The following is a 21,968-nucleotide window of genomic DNA, read 5'->3' as shown; positions in this document are numbered from 1 at the left end:
ATCTGACAGTGCTTCCAGCAGTCTTATTAAGCCTCAATAAAATATTGATGTTTACTAAGGAAGACTTTTTCAGTTAAGAGTTGCACACTATCCAACTTCCTTTCTTTTACCCTGCAAAGCCATTCATCTCTTCAAAATAAAGATTAAGGAGGAGTTATCCCATAAAGGCTCAATTATAAATGCTCAACATTTTTTTGAGTATGAGGTGTTAAGGAAAAGTACATATTGCTATTTCTCTTTTTTTTTTTTTTTTTTTTTTTTTTTAATATCCTAAATCTATTCTATTGTACAATGACTTTCAAATTTAACTAGATAAATAATTGGCAGCCAGAGCATTAAACACACAATGCCTAAACAAAAGTTTAGGCATTGTGTGTAATGCTGGGTACAAAGCCTGTCTCTAAACATTTATTACAATTTTGTTATGAAATACAAAACCGAGATATGAAATATAGAAATAAAAAGTAAAAATAAAAGATATCCGACTACCATATTAGCGTTAATAAGGTAAAATCCTATAAAAGTTAATTTTTTAGCAGTAATCTAAAATATATGTGATAATACGCCATGCAACCTAGATGATTTGAGGATAAGCAGAAGAAAAAACAAGGGGGAATTAAAAAAGTAAATGAAACAATGCTGGCAGAAAAGGGTAATATTTTCAATCATTAATTACAATACACTGATACAGATAAGAAGAAAGTCAATAATTCAAACTGCTATAAGCACAAAGTGACTGTGCTATTATGTATGAGCAAGTTAGCTTTATAGCTTCATTATGTACCCCATACCCAACAATGTGGGTGGGCATTAAAAGAGTGGAGAGGCACGTAATGGGTCCAGCGAATATGCCCCAAAATTCTGTTAGTTAAGCAACAGATAACAGACAAGTTAAAAGCATGAATACGTGAAAAACACTGATGACATGCATGCAGGTGGGCAAAAAAGATTGTGGGGGTTAAAGAAAAAAAAGGGTGACTAGAAGGCAAAAAATCTGGATACAGTAGTTTAAATTAATAAAGACAGGAAGGCAGAAAAGTAAACAAGGGTTGTGTTGAAGGAATTGCAGCACTGTATGATCCTAGTAGGTTTAGCGCTTCTTTTTAATTATAATAATAATAATGTACTGAAGGAAGAGACTGCCCAAAAATATGGGCAGACTGGCAGAGTAATTGAAAAATAGAAAAGCAGCATTCCTCCTGGTCAGGAATAAGTACTGAAACATCTTTAAAATTACAAGAATACAAGCTCCACATGAGAGGAGTTGTAAAGGTAATGACAAGTTCTACAACAAGGCATACCGAGACAGCACATACGTTTTGAAGAGAATGGCTCACTGAATAAGGCAGATGCTCTTCGAGGCCATATACAGTAAAACTTCAAAAATCCTTTAACTTGAGTGAAGAATATTAAAAGATTATATATTATCAAAGTCCTAGTGCAACTACAGTACGTATTGACAAATAAAGCAAACTATTACTAAATATGGGTCATCCATGTGCTGTACTTTAATAATCTTACTAATACTGTATTGTAGTAGTAGTTTTTGTGTACATTTACATAAACTTAGCTTTCCTTTCCAAAAAGCACAGATTTCTAGTTTCTAGAATACGTTTTCACTGTTCGTAGTGATAACATTAATAACAGGCATATTATTACTTTTATACATTTTTAACTAAATATGAGAGAGTCAACAGTAAGGGTGAACCCCAATTTGAAATTTGGCAAGAAATGCCTTAAAACATTACTTGTACAAGTAATAGTAGTAAAAAAAACTTTTTTTCTATTTTTGGCTATTTATTATTTGTCAAAACTGTATATAAGTGCTATATTGTTTTGAGACATTTTTTGTCAGTTAAGATGTTGAGCCTGCCTCTTAGGTCACTACTGTGTGGTAATTATGCGTTTTGAAAAATGGGTGGAAACCTAACCCCTGTAGGTATTCAGATGCTTAACCACTTAATAGGTCATCACTTGAACAAAGCCCATCTCGGAAGTAACTTCCAGGTTTCCTGAGAAGTAAAACACCATCACCACCTTACTATCAGCAATGCCATATATGGTAACTGAACTTGTTAATCTCTGAAGATTGAGACACTTATGCAACGTATGGGAATCTTTATTCAGGAAACGTTTCGCCACACAGTGGCTTCATCAGTCCAATACAAAGTAGAAAGGCGTAAGGAGAGGAGGAGTTTGAGGTAATCAGTCCCTCAGCCTGGAGTCGATGTGTTCAGAATGTACAGCATAGGGCCGTAGACATGGCTTATGTACTGTAGTGAGGCGAGGTGAAGCAGGAGGAGGTAGGGTCATAGTGGTACCATCCACTAGTCGAAGTAGGTCTTCGTCCAAAGTTTCGACAAGTGTTGAAGAATTCTTTGTAACAAGATCCAACCTTTGGATGAAGACCTACTTCGACTAGTGGATGGTACCACTATGACCCTACCTCCTCCTGCTTCACCTTGCCTCACTACAGTATATAAGCCACGTCTACGGCCCTATGCTGTACATTCTACAAGATTGATGGACTGAACACATCGACTCCAGGCTGAGGGACTGATTACCTCAAACTCCTCCTCTCCTTACGCCTTTCTACTTTGTATTGGACTGATGAAGCCACTGTGTGGCGAAACGTTTCCTGAATAAAGATTCCCATATGTTGCACAAGTGTCTCGATCTTCAACTTATTGGTTTTTCAAACCATTCATCACAATTGTTAATCTCTACTGGAAGAGTTTAACAAAGGTACAGTATGCTTTAAGGACTGTTTTATACCCAAATTAGGAAGAGGGAAAAATTAGTGTACCCTTGTTCCTGTCTTGTTAGTGAAGCTGAGTCACACTATAAATATTATGAACCTTAATACCACTCTTTAATATATCCTTACCTTACCTATGGTATCTGTGCCTGGGGATCAACCACAGCCAACCACCCTAAACCTTTATAAACCACAAAAAGCTGCTGTCTGGATGATTACCAGCTCCTGTGCTAGACAGCACACCCCACCATTTTTCAAAAGCCTGAACTTGCTAAATATATGAGACATACACTCATATTGTGCCTACTACATATACAGAACATTAAATTCCACTATAAACCCTCCACTTAAACTACTCCTTGACAGTTACAACAGAATGTACAGTCACGATACAAGGCATAAGGCACTCTTCAACATCCCTCGTGTCAGTCTCACACTATGCAAAAACGGCATGCACATAGAGGGCCCGAAAATCTGGAACTTGCTACCAGAACCATTAAAGGATCCCTTGACTACTTATAAATTTAGGACTTTGCTAAAAAAAAACCATCTTGTCTCTCAATACTAACCAAATCAACCAAAACTACTGCTAATTAGTTATATTATGTTACCTCTAGAATTTTAAACTTCTGCCAATCCATGAAATATTACTGCCTGAACCATTATTTGTAATATTGTTTTTATTATGTGCAACTTCAAGAGTATTATTCTTATAAACCTCCACCTTGACTACCTCACATCAGTATTAAGATTAAATAAAATTGTAATACAGTTAACCACTACTATCATGTCTAATTTTAAGTAGTTACTATGTATTAGGATTAGTCTGCCTGAAATGCCCCAGCATGATAGTGGCTTTATTTGTACTTAGCATCCAAAACTGTAATTACACATTGTAACCTTTACAAAGAAATAAACTTTTATCTTTATCTTTTAGGAAGGACTAAGACGAGCAATACGTATTTCAATTAACTATGGTATACAATAGTAAATAAATCTAAAGAAGCTCTAATAAACAAAGTATTATTATTCTATTCATGGAAAGTGCTTGATCAATAAGGTTCATTCGGTGCTACACATCCGAGGTAGAGAGACAGAGGGAGTGGTGGTGTTTAGGGAAAGGAGTTGACAAAGACGGGGAGAGTCAAATCATAAATACTGTATTATTTTAGGTAGTTAGGTAACTTTGTATTGCTCCTCTAATCTGAGGCATCTTACATATACAATACTGTTTATAACACTGTATGAATCACAGGCTATGAACACATTCATACATGCCCAGAATATCCATGGAGGATTAAAACAAACACCAAACCAGTGTTCCTAAATAAATACAAGCACTCCATATTTAAGATGGAAATACCTTCATCAGCAAGGCCACACCACTTTATCTTTCCATGACAACTTGTGAGAGAGCGGCTTGAAGTGGGACACAGGGGTGGATCAATGATCAACACGTACATGATGTTCTTCCCTAATCCACATTAATGTGGAGACAAATTCTATTGCCAATCCTTACATTTATGGAGTGCTAAGTATTAATATATTTCCAGCTGGCATATCCACTAACATAATATATGTGAAATACATTGAGCCGAGATGCAGCAACATCACCAACTCACCTAGCTAGAACAATATTCTTGAGATGGTCAATTCTTCCCTGGAAACTAGTAATGTGTATCTTAAGGAAATGAATATAAACCCAGGATTGAATCTGGGTCCCTCTGTTGTAAGCCATTAAACTGTTTCATATTCATATGGTAGGCCTGTAGTACCCTCAACAACAATAAGGAGAGAACCCATCAAAATTGGAATTAACAGTCATAACCAGAAGACATTACATACCAAAAAAGAGGAAGACATGAGAGAGTAATGTATGGAGGAAAAGCAAACAAGAAAGCACAGAAAAAATGTTCACATTAGGGAGGGAAATAAACATTACAGGATGGGCAGAAATGACTACTTAATGGGAAATGCAAAAATGCAATTTGAAAATTGCAGAGAAGGCTAAAAGTCTATTGCTAATATGAATCTTATCCCTGGCTGTGTTTCTATAGATTCTTGCCTTTTCCAGTAATTAAAAAGGCTCTCATCTTCAATGCACTTGTTAACTTGGCCTGACCTATGCTATCTCTTAACCTCTTTTCACTTCAAACAGTTTCTGTCTTTCATTTTCTAACTCGATAATGGTCCACAAACATTTACTGAAGTATCTGGCCAAGTTTAGGCTTTCACTGCATATCTGTGTTTTCAAAGAATTATATATTATATTGTAATTTAAGCTTGCACGAAATTCTCTGCATAACCATGGGCTTTCTGCATACACAGCTAAATGTCACCAATCTCTGTACAAACATTGTATCATACTGAAATAAATCTGACTGACTGACTAGTATATTCATGGTGAAGCACTAAACTTATTTGACATGTAGAACCTGGGGAATAGGAGGTAATAAGATTTGTTCTAAGGTAGGGGAGGCTACCTACAATTCCAATTATCTTCTCAGCATTAAGAGTTGCACGCATCATAGTCTTTGGGTTATTTGCTAACATAATTTTCCAATGTATTATCAATAATGACAGCAAGGGAAAGTAATTAAAGTCATTTTAATGCATACAGATCAACAGCAAGGGGAATGTAGTAATAAACAAGAGACTAAACATCACTGCAGTTTAAGCTCCTTTGGTGACTAAATCATGAACTCCAGGGATACCTGGTAGAAAATTAGGTGTCGGAAAAGTCCCAAAGTTGGATAAAACTATACTTTGTATGCATATATGCCTATATAAATACTTTTTATACTGGTCAATGTGCATGTATGTATAGTATATATATGTATGTATGTGTATGTATACTAATAAATAAATAAATACAAACTGGGTGGTATAAGAAAATACTCAAACAGCTTCAAGGAGAAAACTGAAGATTTTCCCTGAAACCCTTTTTATTCTCTTCTAGCTTACGGGCCCTCATAAGAATACTGCACCAGTGGTGTAACCGAGTATATACACTGTATTTATGTAAGACTATTTTATTAGCTTAGGTTTTAGTAATTTTCAGATATGAATGAATTATTAGGAACAACTGAAGGGGTCAAAAACTGTTGAGATTTTACTGTATATAAAAAATAGATGCAATAGTGGAGGATAAAGTATGCAGTATTTAGGTGAGAGTTGTGAGGAATATCAGTGAGCACAAAGTATAATGTATGGACAACTGAGGCTGTTTGTTCTGAGCAAGTGAGAGGTACATGGATGGGAGATGAACAGTGACCAAGCTGTCTGCAAGTTATGCATGAGCCATCCTGAGCAAAGCACCATATGGTATGAGCAAGAAGTCAAGGCAAATACAGTTGAAAAGAATTTTTTCAAACACGCAAAGTGATTACTGAGGAACAACATATTTGATATACAGCATTGTATACACATACATGGGCCAGAGTATCAAGTGCAAGGAGCAGAATACTAAGGAGACTGGCTTTGCATAAAATAACAGCATATTGGTCATGTGTCACTAAGAGTGACTTTTAGCATTACAAAATCTGTACATACTACTACTGTTTCCTGCTGCGTAGGGTGACAACCTCATCACCTGAAATCAAAATTGTACATATTTGTCCAAAGAGATCCAACTGCAATGTAGATTTTATGAATCTGGCAAAGATTAATTTAAAGTTTCACTGTTATAATGCACAGCAGTTTAACTGGTCAGCCTGTTAATGAATAGAACATCTAGCACCATATACAGAAATTTAATCAAGCTACAAGTTGGTAATTTACTGTGACATAGATGTTGATCATATAGCCTTTGAGGTGCTTTGCTAGCAATGGAACCTAGTTTTGCATTTGTGAATCTGATATATAGTGTTATCTTTCTTTCTTTCAACACACCGGCCGTATCCCACCGAGGTGGGGTGGCCCAAAAGGAAAAACGAAAGTTTCTCCTTTTACATTTAGTAATATATACAGGAGAAGAGGTTACTAGCCCCTTGATCCCGGTATTTTAGTCGCCTCTTACAACACGCATGGCTTACAGAGGAAGAATTCTGTTCCACTTCCCCATGGAGATAAGAGGAAATAAACAAGAATAAGAACTAGAAAGAAAATAGAAGAAAACCCAGAGGGGTGTGTATATATGTGCTTGCACATGTATGTGTAGTGTGACCTAAGTGTAAGTAGAATTAGCAAGACGTACCTGAAATCTTGCATGTTCATGAGACAGGAAAATGGACACCAGCAATCCTACCATCATGTACAACAATTACAGGCTTTCGTTTTACACTCACTTGGCAGGATGGTAATACCTCCCCTGGCGGTTGCTGTCTACCCACCTACTACCTAGTATAGTGTCATACAGATTACAAATACAGTGGACCCCCGCATAACGATCAGCTCCCAACGCGACCAATTATGTAAGTGTATTTTTGTAAATGCTTTTGTAGGTGTATTTTTGGGGGTCTGAAACGGACTAATCTACTTCACAATATCTCTTATGGGAACAAATTCAGTCTATAACGGCACCCAAACAGACTTCTGGATTGAAATAATATCGTTATGTGGGGTCCACTGTACAACTTTGTGTGTTTCAAACTCCAGTTTATGGGAGCATTTATTATACTTATACTGCATTTCCCCCCACTTTAAGTCTGACTAATAACCTTCAAATATTAAACACAATGCCAATACTACTAATGAACTAACATGCAGAAGTAACAGTCAGTCGCTAATTATTCCCACAAACAATGTACTCCTAGGATTTTGCCAAATTTCACGCTAATTGCCCTATTCACCCAATGTAATACACATTCTACTATCCCTCATTTAACCAACGTATATTTCTCTTATATAACATTTTTCAGTATTTTTTGTTCCTCATTCATATGAAATGCCATAAAGTAGGAAATTGATCGTAAGATGTATATATTCCAGGTCTCAGTTAGTGAGAGTTTGAAAAGTGCAAATTTCAATTTAGTGCAAAATTAATTAATGCTAGTCTTTTCCTCAAACTCCTCAAACCGTCCTCAAAAATTACATATAATTCAAATGGTGTGACATTGAATAATGCGACCATTTCAGGGGATTCATTATTCACATTAATCAAGACCAAACATTCACAAAAATTCAGATGTATGAGTGTAGAAGAACGGACCTAAAGGTTCACGACCACATATTAGAGTATAAATGTCTCTCGTTATTTGCAACATTCTGTTTTGCTAGTCCACGCCGTCTTTTGCCTTGGTGCACAACCTTATTTGGGGTTTCAGTATTAATGCATTTCTTGGACCTCCTGTGAATAGTGAAGGATAATTGCCAATAGAGAGAAGAGGAAAAAGGTAGAAAATAAAAAAAATGGAAAAAATTAAGAATACGGAGTAAATTTCTTTTTGTTTAAAGGAAAGGCAGAGGTAAAGCAAAAACTGTAGCCTACTAACAGCTGGTGCTGCAGGGAATATAGCCAGACTATAGTACTGTACCACTGAAGGGAGTCAAGGTACTCCTTGATTCCTGCTGATGGTACTGTACTTTTTCTTACTACATTTCCTTGTTTAACATGTCTGCTATTTAGCCAAATGTAATATGCATAAGACTTAAAAAAATAAATGGATTTTTAATACAGTGCTCAGTGTTTAATTGTTAATTACACTGCTCGATGTTTAATCTTTAATTTCAAACATCGAAGACATTCTTCATCCCAGTATTAACAATTGAACAGCAAAATTTATTGTCTCATACTTCCTTTGGAAATTTTGCTTATACTATACATGTAGGTGATTGTTATTTAAATGCTGGCTTCAATTGCTAGTCATCCTGGGATGAATAAGGAGCTTATAACTAAGCAAAGTTCTCCCATTTTTGCCGGAAAAGGTTATAAAGTTGAAAATTGAACTGTAGTAGTCTGGGAATATGCAGAAACACCTCAGCAATTAACAAGCATTACTGCAACATTCTTCACCAAGGTGGTAAAATGTGAGTTTATTCCTTATTGTATAGACTGTCATTAAATTATCTTAGGTTAACTAAACTGTTTATCTACAGCTGACCTGTAATAAATGGCATTTTCCTATATATTGACCACTCGTAAAATTTATGCAAGTCATCATAAATTCCAATGCAGACAGACCCCACTTTACAGCGCTTCACTAATTAAATGGTTTTCAAATACGTATACCCATTCTTCATTTATTCAGACTTCCCACAATAAATCTATTCACCCCTCATTATAAGCTAAGGACAAAAATATTTTAAGGAAAACAATGTATTCTAGGTAGTAGGCTGATAGACAAGCATGTACAAGCATATATATACATATATACCCCTCTGGGTTTTCTTCTATTTTCTTTCTAGTTCTTGTTTATTTCCTCTTATCTCCATGGGGAAGTGGAACAGAATTCTTCCTCTGTAAGCCATGCGTGTCATAAGAGGCGACTAAAATGCCGGGAGCAAGAGGCTAGTAACCCTTTCTCCTGTATATATTACTAAACGTAAAAGGAGAAACTTTCATTTTTCCTTTTGGGCCACCTCGCCTCGGTGGGATACGGCTGGTGTGTTGAAAGAAAGAAAGAAACAATGTGCGTGCTGTATATGCATTTTTAGGTCTAGCTCTATTGCTCACTTAATATGATAGTGTAAACATGTTATCTATCAGACTATGTATATGAAAGTGAAAAAAAGGCTATGTTTCACTTTACAGGGAGTTTCACCGTACTGCAGTTGCCTGGAACCTAACCTTTTTTATATAGTGTTTGAGAAGTGTTTCTCTTTCACCACTTTACAGTGAAGGTATATAGTACAGCTGTATATTAAATGGCCCTGACTAGTATGGATACTTGTGGCACTCCACTCATAATAAATCATTTAATTCTATTCCATTTATAATTAGTGTTTCTTGTTGTCAAGGCACTGTTTTATGCATTCCAGAACTTTATCAGTAATTTTATGATCTAGGATTTACCAGAGCCATCTATTGTGTGGCACCTTGTACATCTCTGAAAGGTCCATGTACAGCACATCAACTAAAGAAACTGGTCAACATAGTTGGCAACTATTTCAAGAAAAGCCTGTGTGTTAGGCAAGAGTTTTTCACTCTATACAACCATATTTTGATTAGAATTTGCATTCAAAGAAGGCCAATGGTTGTTTCCCTAAAAAAATTCTCTCAAGAGATATTGATAATATGCAAAGTTGAGATGGCCAGATGGTAGTTTTCTATGGCACTTCTACTTTATACCTTTAAGACAGGAGATGCTCTACTTCCTATCTTGAAGGTGATCTACTACTTCCTATCTTGAAGACAGATGAGTTTCTATTTACTATCTTGAAGATACAGACAACAGAAAAACCCAGATGCAATATAATGTGATCCTTTTTTTGACAACGTTTCAGCTTTTTCAAGTCACTAAATATGTCTTATCTATAAATAGGAAGTGCAGTAAAGTGAAGAATCAGGGTAGGAGTGTTGAATATAACCTTGGGTAGCTTAAAATCAGATTGGATATACGAGATCAAGACATTGAATTTAATTCTCATGTGGGATATGAGAATGCTGCATCAAATACAAATTTGAGCATGGAATACCTGTAACCAAGAAATGGATGCACCAAAGATCATTATTTTTTCACAAAAAATCCACTAGTGAAAGAAATCACTATTACTTATGAGAACTTTTTGTTTAGATGTACTGATTACAGGTGACAGACAGACAGAAATACTCACTATGGTGTGATGTGGGGGTGTAGCAGGTGTAGCAAGGTGTGGGGGAGAACCATAATATGGAGAACTCGGAGATACGGGTGGTGAAGGATATGGCCAGTAGAACATAGTTGGATATGCCACTCCTGGATACGTTGGCAGACGGGGAGTTACAGCACCAACAGCATTCAACACTGGAGGAGCAGGCCCCAGTGGAAATGCACCAAAGGGAGGTGCAATCACAGTGCCTCCTGTAGGGGGGTAGGGGATCAAGGAGGGTCCTGGAAAATATTGACACTCATCACCATGTCACTAAGTAACTGCATATCTGACACCATTGGTTTTAGTCATATGTAACATAAATGCCACATGCATGCTAAAGTGGATTTCATCAACATAAAATTTCAAATAACAGAGATTAAATATTGACAAAACCACTTGCATGACATGCATTAGTTACACTGGAAATGTCAAGACTAACAGTGTCAGACTGCAGGATAGTACTATGGTCATCACATGCACTCTCCTCTGTCTTACACACTTAAGTAAAACACAAAGCAGTAAATGTCACTTTCTCAGACTTTAATTTCACATTTAAGAGAGTTTATAGTCACCAAGGAAAATAAAAAATTTGCATGAGGTAAAAATGGAAAAAATACAAATATATACACTGTGCATATATATATATATATATATATATATATATATATATATATATATATATAATATATATATATATATATATATAATATATATATATATATATATATATATATTATATATATATATATAATATATATATATATATATATATATATATATATATATATATATATATATATATATATATATATATATATATATATATATATATATATATATATATATATATATATATATATATATATATATATATATATATATATATATATATATATATATATATATATACATTTATATTTATATATAAATTTTATATATATAAATTATATAATACACACAAACATATACATACACATGTATCAGATATGAACTGAGAATGATTAAATAAATGAGTAATGATTGATATGGAAATCTTTCAGCTTGACTTGAAACTAAATTTAATTTTAGCCATTTTCAAACATACAATAAACATACTCATACGTATAATCAAAATGGGAAAGACAGACTGACACCATCTATTTAAAGGCTGGCAGTGATAACAAATATCTTTCTCATCATATTTACGTAAGTTGTTGGAGATTATTCCAAATTGTGCTTAATGATAAATGGTACACACTGCTTGCCTTTATAATACTGCAGTTTCAAACTACTACAACCATCACCGTAATACCACATGCAACCCGTACCGCCACCAAACCACATGAACCACCATTCAACCACATTTATAGACATGCACAAATACCCATAATTACATCTACCACAAGCACCATCACCAAAGCCACCACCATACACCATATCCCACCACCATTATCCCACCACCTGCACTACCCATCACCATTACTACACAGCTACATAACACCACTACAACACCAGAATGCAGCCTGCAACCACAAAAGATGTAAAGCTCTTGCCTACCTTGTTACCTTAATCTGCCAGGCCCACGAGCCTCTTATGAGAGAGTGGCTTTGTTTGACATAGAAGATGAGAGGTGACCCATATACCGGAACCAGAAAACCACTGGGAATATCTTAACAGACTTTATTGGTCTTAGCAGAGTAATATTGGCGTACACACCAAAGTCCAGGTAAGTCAAATTATCATCTGGAACATTTTCTGGGCTGACTTTTAGTCAGATATCACATCTTAAATGTACTTATTCTGGTACATACCAGATTCAAATGAAATAAAAAAAAAAGTCATATAAGCCTTGAAAATGTTCAATAACTGAACTAAATATGAAGCTATAACAATAGAGAAAAACTACTGAATGTACACACAAAATAACAATAGTGCAGATATCACACTTAGTGGAATGTATTACAGAAGTGTTAGAGGACCATATTGCCCCTCGCATCTGGCCCCTCAACAACCCAGCCAGAGGGCACATGACTGCAAGACTCCACATGCCCGAGATACCACATTACATCAAATTTTTATACTATTTTTTTTTTTTTTGCTTTCCAGTATTATGCATTTTAAAGTGATTTAGGATAACTGTAAGCATAGAAAAAATATTTCCAGGTTCAGGTCATTAACAAATAAATTCAATTGACTACTTGTGAAGTCTTGTCGTCAGCACCAAAAGTCCTACCAGAACCCACAGTAGGGCTCACTGCACATATTCCCACTGTGGTGGATTTATCTACCACCACACCACCACCACCACCACACTGCCAGCCAACCGTCCGCTTTGGTGTACACGGCTGCTGATGTCCTAATCTATATGCAGTCTAGTATATTAAATGTTTAACTTAAAACTAAAATAACTACCTCTACATTGGTGCTCTGTCTAGATGAGCAAGAAATAGACCAGCATAGATGAGGTGCCTACCTGGATGGAATATATGCAGCCGTGTACACAACAGCCAACTCAAAACCTTCACACTCTTATACTTACACATCCACATACTGAACGCTGGATAGATCTTAGATATGGACAACTACTTCGGAAATTTGAGTATGACTTCTAATTGAGCACGTCTCAAAATCACATCATCATCACTGAAAGTTCTTCAATTATACTAGAGCTAATTTTATTAAAAAAATTAATTTAAAACTTATGATACATAATTAGATGCCTTACTCAAGGTCAACACATTTGACCTATGGTCTAACATCCATCCAACAAAGGCTAAAAAAACAAGGATTGTCCACCTCCCACAGGAGATACACACAACAGTCGCACAGTGTTGGCCAGCAGTGGTAATATCTCCAACAAACCAGGTGCAGCACACCAGAATAACAGCAGATGATTGCACACACAAAGAGGCTGCTGCACCACACACACACCCATGCGTTCAATCACGCACACACAATCATCACAAGTTATGGGAATGGGCAGGATGCAGTGAACACCTTGGTAAGTGGCATGACAACTACTGATACTACAGATTGACAGTTGCCAAAACCTACCAATATATCACAAATACCACCTGCTTTGACCCATTACAGTGTGCTCTGTATCCCTCTTGTCAACCACTATGTACAAGTGTGTGTTATGCAGCAATGAAACTGAGTATTACATGGTAGGAAACATTGGGGGTGGAGGATATATGGTATGTAAGAGGGATGGGTTTACAAGAGGGGCCCGCTTTAAGGCCCCCATGCCAGCAGTACTTGTGTCCCCAGGGAATGCCTGTTCAAAGCTACGCTTTTGTGTGGCTGGTAGTCTAGCTCCTGCAATGGCAGTCGCTGCAGCATAAGGCATTGGGAGAAGGGGAGGTCCTACTGGGGGTTTCTGGACATTGTGTCCACCTTGATTATCTCTACCTTGAGCAGATGACACAGGCACAAAAGTCACCTGCGGGTGAAGCCCACCAGCAAGCGAGGTCCTTGGAGTGGTAAAGAAAAAAATAGGATTGGTTGCCGTGCCTATTTGTGATACAACTGGCATGTCTCCATAGTGTCCTAGCAAGGCTGGAGGCATTGCAGACATAGTAGGCTTCATCTGAGTGAGAAGGGTAGGGGGAGCTTGAGAGGTATGGGGCAATTCCATTGGAGGTGGGAGGGCAAGGGCTGGCCTGGGTGGTGGGGGACCCATGGGTGGGGGCAGTAGTAGTGGAGTATCTGGTTGTTTGAGGGGACTTGGAGGAATGCCTGAGAGTATGTGACCATGGGGAGGTGGGGGAAAGGGATGAGCTAGTCCAGGGAAGGGGGGCATTGGAGGACGAGGAGCACCAGGATGTGGTAACCCTGGAGGATGATGTAGCCCCCCTGGTAGGGTAGTGCCGGTACTGTCCCACAGAAACATACCCGGGGACACGACGGGTCGCTGGGCTGGGAGACCGCCAGTCAGCACCATATTCATATCTTCCCCTGAACATTGAAAAACTTCTATATAACGCTGCTTTTTTCCAAAGATCATGTAACGATGATGCCTCTGCTGGGCAGCAAGAAATGCAGAGTGTTCACTATCCATCTGAATGAATGCTTCCCCACTTGGCTGACCCTGTCAAAAATAATAACAGTAATTCATGCTTCATTTCAAAGCTAAACTTGCAAATTTTGATCAAAATTGTATATGTATAGATATTGGTTTCTTTAAAATATGAAAAAACAATTTCCTTTAAAATCAATTACTAATGGCAAGCTAGTACACTGTACAGCTCATGGTTAACTTACATGTGCATTGTATACCATATGGACTCCTTGATAAACAATGCTCTTCGCAAGTTCTCCTAAGAATTCAAGGATATGCTCCACTTGGGCCTCGAACGGTAGCCCTCTAAGGCGTATACAATCTTTCCGGGTTCCAGAAGTAATAATTTGTTGAGGTAAGAGTGGCACTTGAGGAAGTTGCGCAATAAGAGGCTGCTGTTGCTCGTAAGTCCGAGGATCCATGGAACGATTTAGCACCTGTAAAATAACACTGACATCAGTACCTTACCAAAGAAGTATTTACAACAATGGATGCTTACAAATTAGTACATAATACATGGAATATAATAAATGGATAAGTACAAAATATGTACAATAAAAATTTAATAAATAACAAACAAGTATATAACAGAAGTAGACCATGATTTCACAAACTGCTGCGACATACCCGACAGAAGTTAGAGAGAACAACAGCAAAAATAATTGACCAAACACCAAGAAACCAGCAGCTAGACACAATAAAGGGCAAATAATTATGGCTCACTTTTATCTTGAGCATCGATGTCCCTTGGCTCGCTCTCTCTCCTCACTTCACTAATATTGTTGAAAAGTCTGTGTTGTGCCAGCCTACCCTCTTAGTAACAGTTAAATTGTCTGTTATTAAAACAATCAAATGGGTGATTGTTCAACAAGCCTTATGCCATAAATATTATAAAGATTATTTCAGTACACATGACAGGTCTATTTGATATTCTTGCCAGGGAACTCTTTATCATTATTTTACATTTCATTTATTAGTGTTGTGGTATATAATAATTGGTTAATCTGTATTGATAGAAGCAATCTAACCTAGGTGTAGCCAATCTTCTGCATTCCATGCACCATTTTCACATTCTAGTTCAGATGTGGCATACGACACTTTTATCCCCATTCATTTCTTTAAAAATATTAATATATTTAGCATTTTTACATAAAATTATTTAATATAAAGGCAAGATAAACATTAATAATAATAATAATTAATAATTACTTTAATGAGACTTTTGAGTCTGCTCTGATTTCTCCAAGCTTGTAATATTTGGAGTTAAATTAGTTACTGAGAGCAGCTGAGAATTCTTCAAATTTGAATCAGCCAACTGAGACCTCAGTTTGATATTAATCAATTTCATGGATGAAATGCAATGTACAGATGCTTGTTCGCATCTGTAAGTTGACAGATATAACTCTGGGCAAATTTTAAGTTCTGGAAAATGTTCACAGGGTTAATGATCACAAAAAAAAGAAAAAATTGTCAGAGGCATTTGGGACTGAGAGAACCTCATCAAATTTCATTTTCAATAATGATTTTTTCAAATCAGTAAAGCTCCATTTATATATTCAGATTTTTTTTATCAAGTGAAAATGGATTTATAAATGCGAGTATGCAATCTTCTTTTTTAGTAAAATCACTAAAACTACCTTCAAATAGCTTGCAATACTCTTAATTTTTTTTTCAATATATGTACTCTGTAAAATTGCCATTATCTTCAGAATATTCACTTTGTTCTTTTAAATGTGGAAACCGGCTCAAATACTCATTTTCTGAGAGGTATTGACATCATTTATTAAGCTAGGAAACTACTGTTCTTGTAACAAACTAAAAATGCTAAATCAAATGTAGCTATTTGTTATCACGTAAAAGGGCTCTTTCCTCAGGTAGCTAGCAGTAACAGCCTGGTTGATCAGGCCCTGGTCCACCATGAGGCCTGGTCACAGACCGGGCCGCGGGGGCGTTGACCCCCGGAACTCCAGATATACGCTAATTTTGAGTTTCCTAAATCTAGCGAGAACCTGTGTTGTAGAAAGCCAGCACTCCTCACAGTGAAGGATCACCATATACTAAATCTAAGAATTCATAATACTCTCTGAATTCTCTTCTGTTTAATCCTTTTGCTCTAATTCACACATTTCACAAACAGTAGCATAACATGCTGCAAATTTAAAGCTTTTCCACAGTGGCTCGGTGTATAATGCATATTTCAGTAGAGGACGACCTAAACAGACTTCAGCAAAATTGCAGTCCCAGATGTTTTAAGAACATAAGAAAGAAGGAACACTGCAACAGGCCTACTGACCCATGCGGAGCAGGTCCATGTCCTCCCCGAATTAGACCAATGACCCCCCCAGCCGGATTAGCCCAAAGACCCACCCAGTCTGGTCATCTTCACTCAAGGATGGAGCACTGCACCAGATCCAGCAGCACAAGCTAGTCAGGTCCAACTCACACCCACTCATGTATTTATCTAGCCTATTTTTAAAACTACACAACGTTTTAGCCTGAATAACTGTACTCGGGAGTTTGTTCCACTCATCCACAACTCTATTACCAAACCAGTGCTTTCCTATATCCTTTCTGAATCTGAATTTTTCCAACTTGAAACCATTGCTGCGAGTCCTGTCTTGGTTGGAAATTTTCAGCACGCTATTTACATCCCCTTTATTTATTCCTGTTTTCCATTTATATACCTCGACCATATCCCCCCTAATTCTACGCCTTTCGAGAGAGTGCAGATTCAGGGCCCTATTATTGATGGTGCTGTCAGTACACACACTCATGAGTTCACTAGACTCTAGTTACAGATTTTCTAAGCATGAGCACTTTGTCAAGTATGTCTGATTCTCTTTGTTTTTCCATAAGTGACAACACCGATAAGTTCTTCGAAGATGTTAAAATTATCATCAATTCCTCTTATAAAAATGCTTAACTGGGCTACATTACACATGTCAGCAGATTCGTCCCAAGCTAAAGAAAATACATGCTTAGGCAAGGTCTTTCAGTTGCTCAGATACATCATGGGAAAGTTCTTCAGTGCATATTGTAACTGTTTGCTTTGACACAGCGATTTCGTCTACTTTTCTTTCAACATTTTTATCGCCAAGACATTTACAAATATCTGGAAACAAAGCTTAATTACGTCTCCATCAGAAAGAGGCTTCCGTTTTTTTTTTTAGCCAACGCAGAGGCAATTTCATTATGCCAAACTTTCACAACTTTAAAAAAATATATATTATCTTCTTTTTATTTCATTATTTTTCTTATTAACATACTCTCTCCGTAACTCAGACAAACGCACTAACTTCAGTGTTTCTATTGCAGCCTGATGTTTTTATAGCGTTTATTAAGATCATGTCTTGTATTGTGTGTGTTAACACAAACAATGTACGACGGTTTTCCCGACCCACAATAAGAATTATTTTCCCCCACTGTTCATTAAACTGACGCTTACCATTACTTTCTGCACCATGATGGGTAATTGATTGTAAAAACAAGGGTAAGTTTCAATTGTTAACAATGAGTGAGACACTACTGCACGACTGTTAACTGTAAACTGACTGGTAAACACGTGCAACACTAGTCACTGCTGGTGCCCGGCACCTCGAGATCAAACAAGTATCAAACTTGTACATTTATGGAATTACTCCTGTACAAAATTCCCTCTATGTGTAATGTCCCTGATAAGAAGAGAACACCATGTGTAGTGAATATACAGCAACTCAAACATGGTATGGGTGTTCGCTGTAATTTATTGCTAGTCTTACTCGTTGAATATTTTTTAAGTGAAAACAAACTAATGTGAAAGATGACGACATTCGCTAAAATACGTGCACAAAATGAAAATCACTAAAACTGATTGCTAACTTTTAGATTTATTCTTAGTAAAACTCATTTCTAGCTACAAATTGCTTTGAATGTTATTTTTTCGTTACTGGTTAATATTTTTTTGTACGAGTAGGCTTGCTATTTTATCATCACTAAGGTGCAATCCACCACTTCTGGCACATGCATTATATAGGTTGGCCATCCCTGTTCTACATGAACTTTGGTTAAAATTCTCAAAAGCAATTCTTAGTTTAGCTAGGTCTGAATATGCCGTTTAAGTTATATTGTTAATATGAGCTTCTAGTGATATGCTTGGTGTGATACTTACCCCTAGATCTTTCTATTCTTGTGTTATTGGCAACATTACAATACTTTTTTTTAGCATCAACAGGATGTACAAGAGGCCAAAACTGTAGAACAAAAAAATGTGATGGTGTAAGGATACTATAAACATTATTTTTACTGGAAAGTGCCAGACATTTTGCAGTGGGATAGAAGAGTAAGTAGTATGTGCTACAACCGCTTAAAATTCACATATGATAATCTATCACAGTACGGGAGACACGGAGCATAGCTCTGCTGATGTAGCCACAAATATTTCATCTCATGTAGGTGCCGTCTATTGCCTCAGCAACAACTTAAGCAGCAAGAGTTTCGTTGAGCAGGACACATCACCAGCGTCACTGCTGTCTCAGCACCGGCTCCCTCACCATTTATAACCCCCCCCCCCCTCTTTCCTTTTCCTCCGCCTTTCCTTCCTTCTCGTTCCTCCTTACCCCCCTTCTCTCTTCCTTTTGCATCTCCTCCTCCCTTGGTACTAGCAGTACGGCCATTCTCTCTGATATGTGCTAGTTTTTGTTTATAGACTGCAACTTATTAAATAGAAAAGGGCAGCAGCACACCGGGGCGGTGTATTAAATGAAAAAGATTGTAAAACAGCGGTGCAGTCTAAGGACATCGTCAACCAGGTGTTGTCTCAGACTAAACAGATAAACCAAAAGCCTCTTCCGTATCAGACACCCATTCTTAGAGGAAATAATAAAATCGCCCCTACTCACTGACACAGTATGATTATGACTGTGTACACTCATCTAATTGCAGGGGTCGAGATTGTGTGTGTGTGTGTGTGTGTGTGTGTGTGTGTGTGTGTGTACTCGCCTAGTTGTGGTTACAGGGATTGAGTCACAGCTCCTGGCCCCGCCTCTTCACTGATCGCTACTAGGTCACTCTCCCTGCTCCATAAGCTTCATCATTCCTCTCCTTAATGCTATGTATGGATCCTGCCTCCACTACATCACTTCCTAAACTATTCTACTTACTGACTACTCTGTGGCTGAAGAAATACTTCCTAACATCCCTGTGATTCATATGTCTTCAACTTCCAACTGTGACCCATTGTTTTGTGTGTGTGTGTGTGTGTGTGTGTGTGTGTGTGTGTGTGTGTGTGTGTGTGTGTGTGTGTGTGTGTGTGTGTGTGTGTGTACTCACCTAGTTGTACTCACCTAGCTGAGGTTGCGGGGGTCGAGTCCGAGCTCCTGGCCCCGCCTCTTCACTGATCGCTACTAGGTCACTCTCCCTGAGCCGTGAGCTTTATCATACCTCTGCTTAAAGCTATGTATGGATCCTGCCTCCACTACATCGCTTCCCAAACTATTCCACTTACTGACTACTCTGTGGCTGAAGAAATACTTCCTAACATCCCTGTGATTCATCTGTGTCTTCAGCTTCCAACTGTGTCCCCTTGTTACTGTGTCCAATCTCTGGAACATCCTGTCTTTGTCCACCTTGTCAATTCCTCTCAGTATTTTGTATGTCGTTATCATGTCCCCCCTATCTCTCCTGTCCTCCAGTGTCGTCAGGTTGATTTCCCTTAACCTCTCCTCGTAGGACATACCTCTTAGCTCTGGGACTAGTCTTGTTGCAAACCTTTGCACTTTCTCTAGTTTCTTTACGTGCTTGGCTAGGTGTGGGTTCCAAACTGGTGCCGCATACTCCAATATGGGCCTAACGTATACGGTGTACAGGGTCCTGAACGATTCCTTATTAAGATGTCGGAATGCTGTTCTGAGGTTTGCTAGGCGCCCATATGCTGCAGCAGTTATTTGGTTGATGTGCGCTTCAGGAGATGTGCCTGGTGTTATACTCACCCCAAGATCTTTTTCCTTGAGTGAGGTTTGTAGTCTCTGACCCCCTAGACTGTACTCCGTCTGCGGCCTTCTTTGCCCTTCCCCAATCTTCATGACTTTGCACTTGGTGGGATTGAACTCCAGGAGCCAATTGCTGGACCAGGTCTGCAGCCTGTCCAGATCCCTTTGTAGTTCTGCCTGGTCTTCGATCGAGTGTATTCTTCTCATCAACTTCACGTCATCTGCAAACAGGGACACCTCAGAGTCTATTCCTTCCGTCATGTCGTTCATGTGTGTGTGTGTGTGTGTGTGTGTGTGTGTGTGTGTGTGTGTGTAATCTCTGAAAAATGCACACTTATAATATAAACAATTTGTAATCGATAATAATCTCAAATCATATAACGAATCACCTGATAATTTATCCCACAAGACGAAAAAAGTGAAATAATTATGTAAATTCTTCGATATGTTAGATTATTTTACATTGCATAAATTACAGCAAATTATGTTGCTGTGCTATTTTTTACACAATATAAATAAATGTCACATTAAAAATTTGCCTAAGTATATATAATTCAATGATCGTATATGAGAAAGGAATCTTGGGAGAGCATAGGCGTGCACTTGTCACCAGAATAATGAGAGAATCTACTGCAGTAATGTATAGTTATAAACTAGCCTTCAAGTGTATGGATGCGGATGTAAAAATATATATATAACGTACTCTAGACTCCAGCTGGAGTACGTAGCTGCAGTACCGTATCTTAGTGTCCAGGAGGTGGGAACCAGAGTTCGTGGCCAGGATATGTTGTGGTCCAAGGAATTAAGGGTTGCAGACCTCGAGCGGTGGTCAGAGACTTAAAATAATCAGGACATAGATGCGAATATGGATGATTTTAGAGGGATTTCGTTTTAAACGTAAAGGTGTCAGACCACGTATGTGTTACTATGTTAAGAATTAATCTGCTGATATAACTAGTTCAGGCTATAGTGGCAAGGCCCAGTCCCCAGACTTACTCCACTCTATAACCAGTCCCCAGACTTACTCCACTCTATAACCAGTCCCCAGACTTACTCCACTCTATAACCAGTCCCCAGACTTACTCCACTCTATAACCAGTCCCCAGACTTACTCCACTCTATAACCAGTCCCCAGACTTACTCCACTCTATAACCAGTCCCCAGACTTACTCCACTCTATAACCAGTCCCCAGACTTACTCCACTCTATAACCAGTCCCCAGACTTGCTCCACTCTATAACCAGTCCCCAGACTTACTCCACTCTATAACCAGTCCCCAGACTTACTCCACTCTATAACCAGTCCCCAGACTTACTCCACTCTATAACCAGTCCCCAGACTTACTCCACTCTATAACCAGTCCCCAGGCTTACTCCACTCTATAACCAGTCCCCAGGCTTACTCCACTCTATAACCAGTCCCCAGACTTACTCCACTCTATAACCAGTCCCCAGGCTTACTCTATACAGTATTA

At 37.8% G+C, this 21,968-nt stretch overlaps 1 protein-coding gene across 8 annotated transcripts in view; it reads right to left on the bottom strand.

Moving 5' to 3' along the window:
- The window catches only part of fus (epithelial splicing regulatory protein fusilli), a 302,666-nt gene that overhangs the window by 7,481 nt on the left and 273,217 nt on the right, over positions 1-21,968 (bottom strand). For 4 of the 8 annotated variants that reach the window (XM_053777566.2, XM_053777567.2, XM_053777565.2 and 1 more), the window contains 2 exons: positions 14,732-14,965; positions 12,134-14,558 (listed from right to left, as the gene is read on the bottom strand). In XM_053777566.2, coding sequence (XP_053633541.1) covers positions 13,629-14,558; positions 14,732-14,965 — 1,164 coding nt within the window. In that variant the 3' untranslated portion in view covers positions 12,134-13,628. Of the gene's footprint in view, positions 1-6,310; positions 6,351-10,471; positions 10,729-12,133; positions 14,559-14,731; positions 14,966-21,968 lie in introns of those variants that run through there. The other 4 variants (XM_053777572.2, XM_053777570.2, XM_053777569.2 and 1 more) reach the window with 3 other exon arrangements.

The sequence above is a fragment of the Cherax quadricarinatus genome, chromosome 18, assembly GCF_038502225.1.
Source record: "Cherax quadricarinatus isolate ZL_2023a chromosome 18, ASM3850222v1, whole genome shotgun sequence".
Lineage (NCBI taxonomy): Eukaryota > Metazoa > Arthropoda > Malacostraca > Decapoda > Parastacidae > Cherax > Cherax quadricarinatus.
The sequence above is the reverse complement of the archived record's forward strand: the minus strand, read 5'-3'. Positions and strand labels throughout refer to the sequence as shown.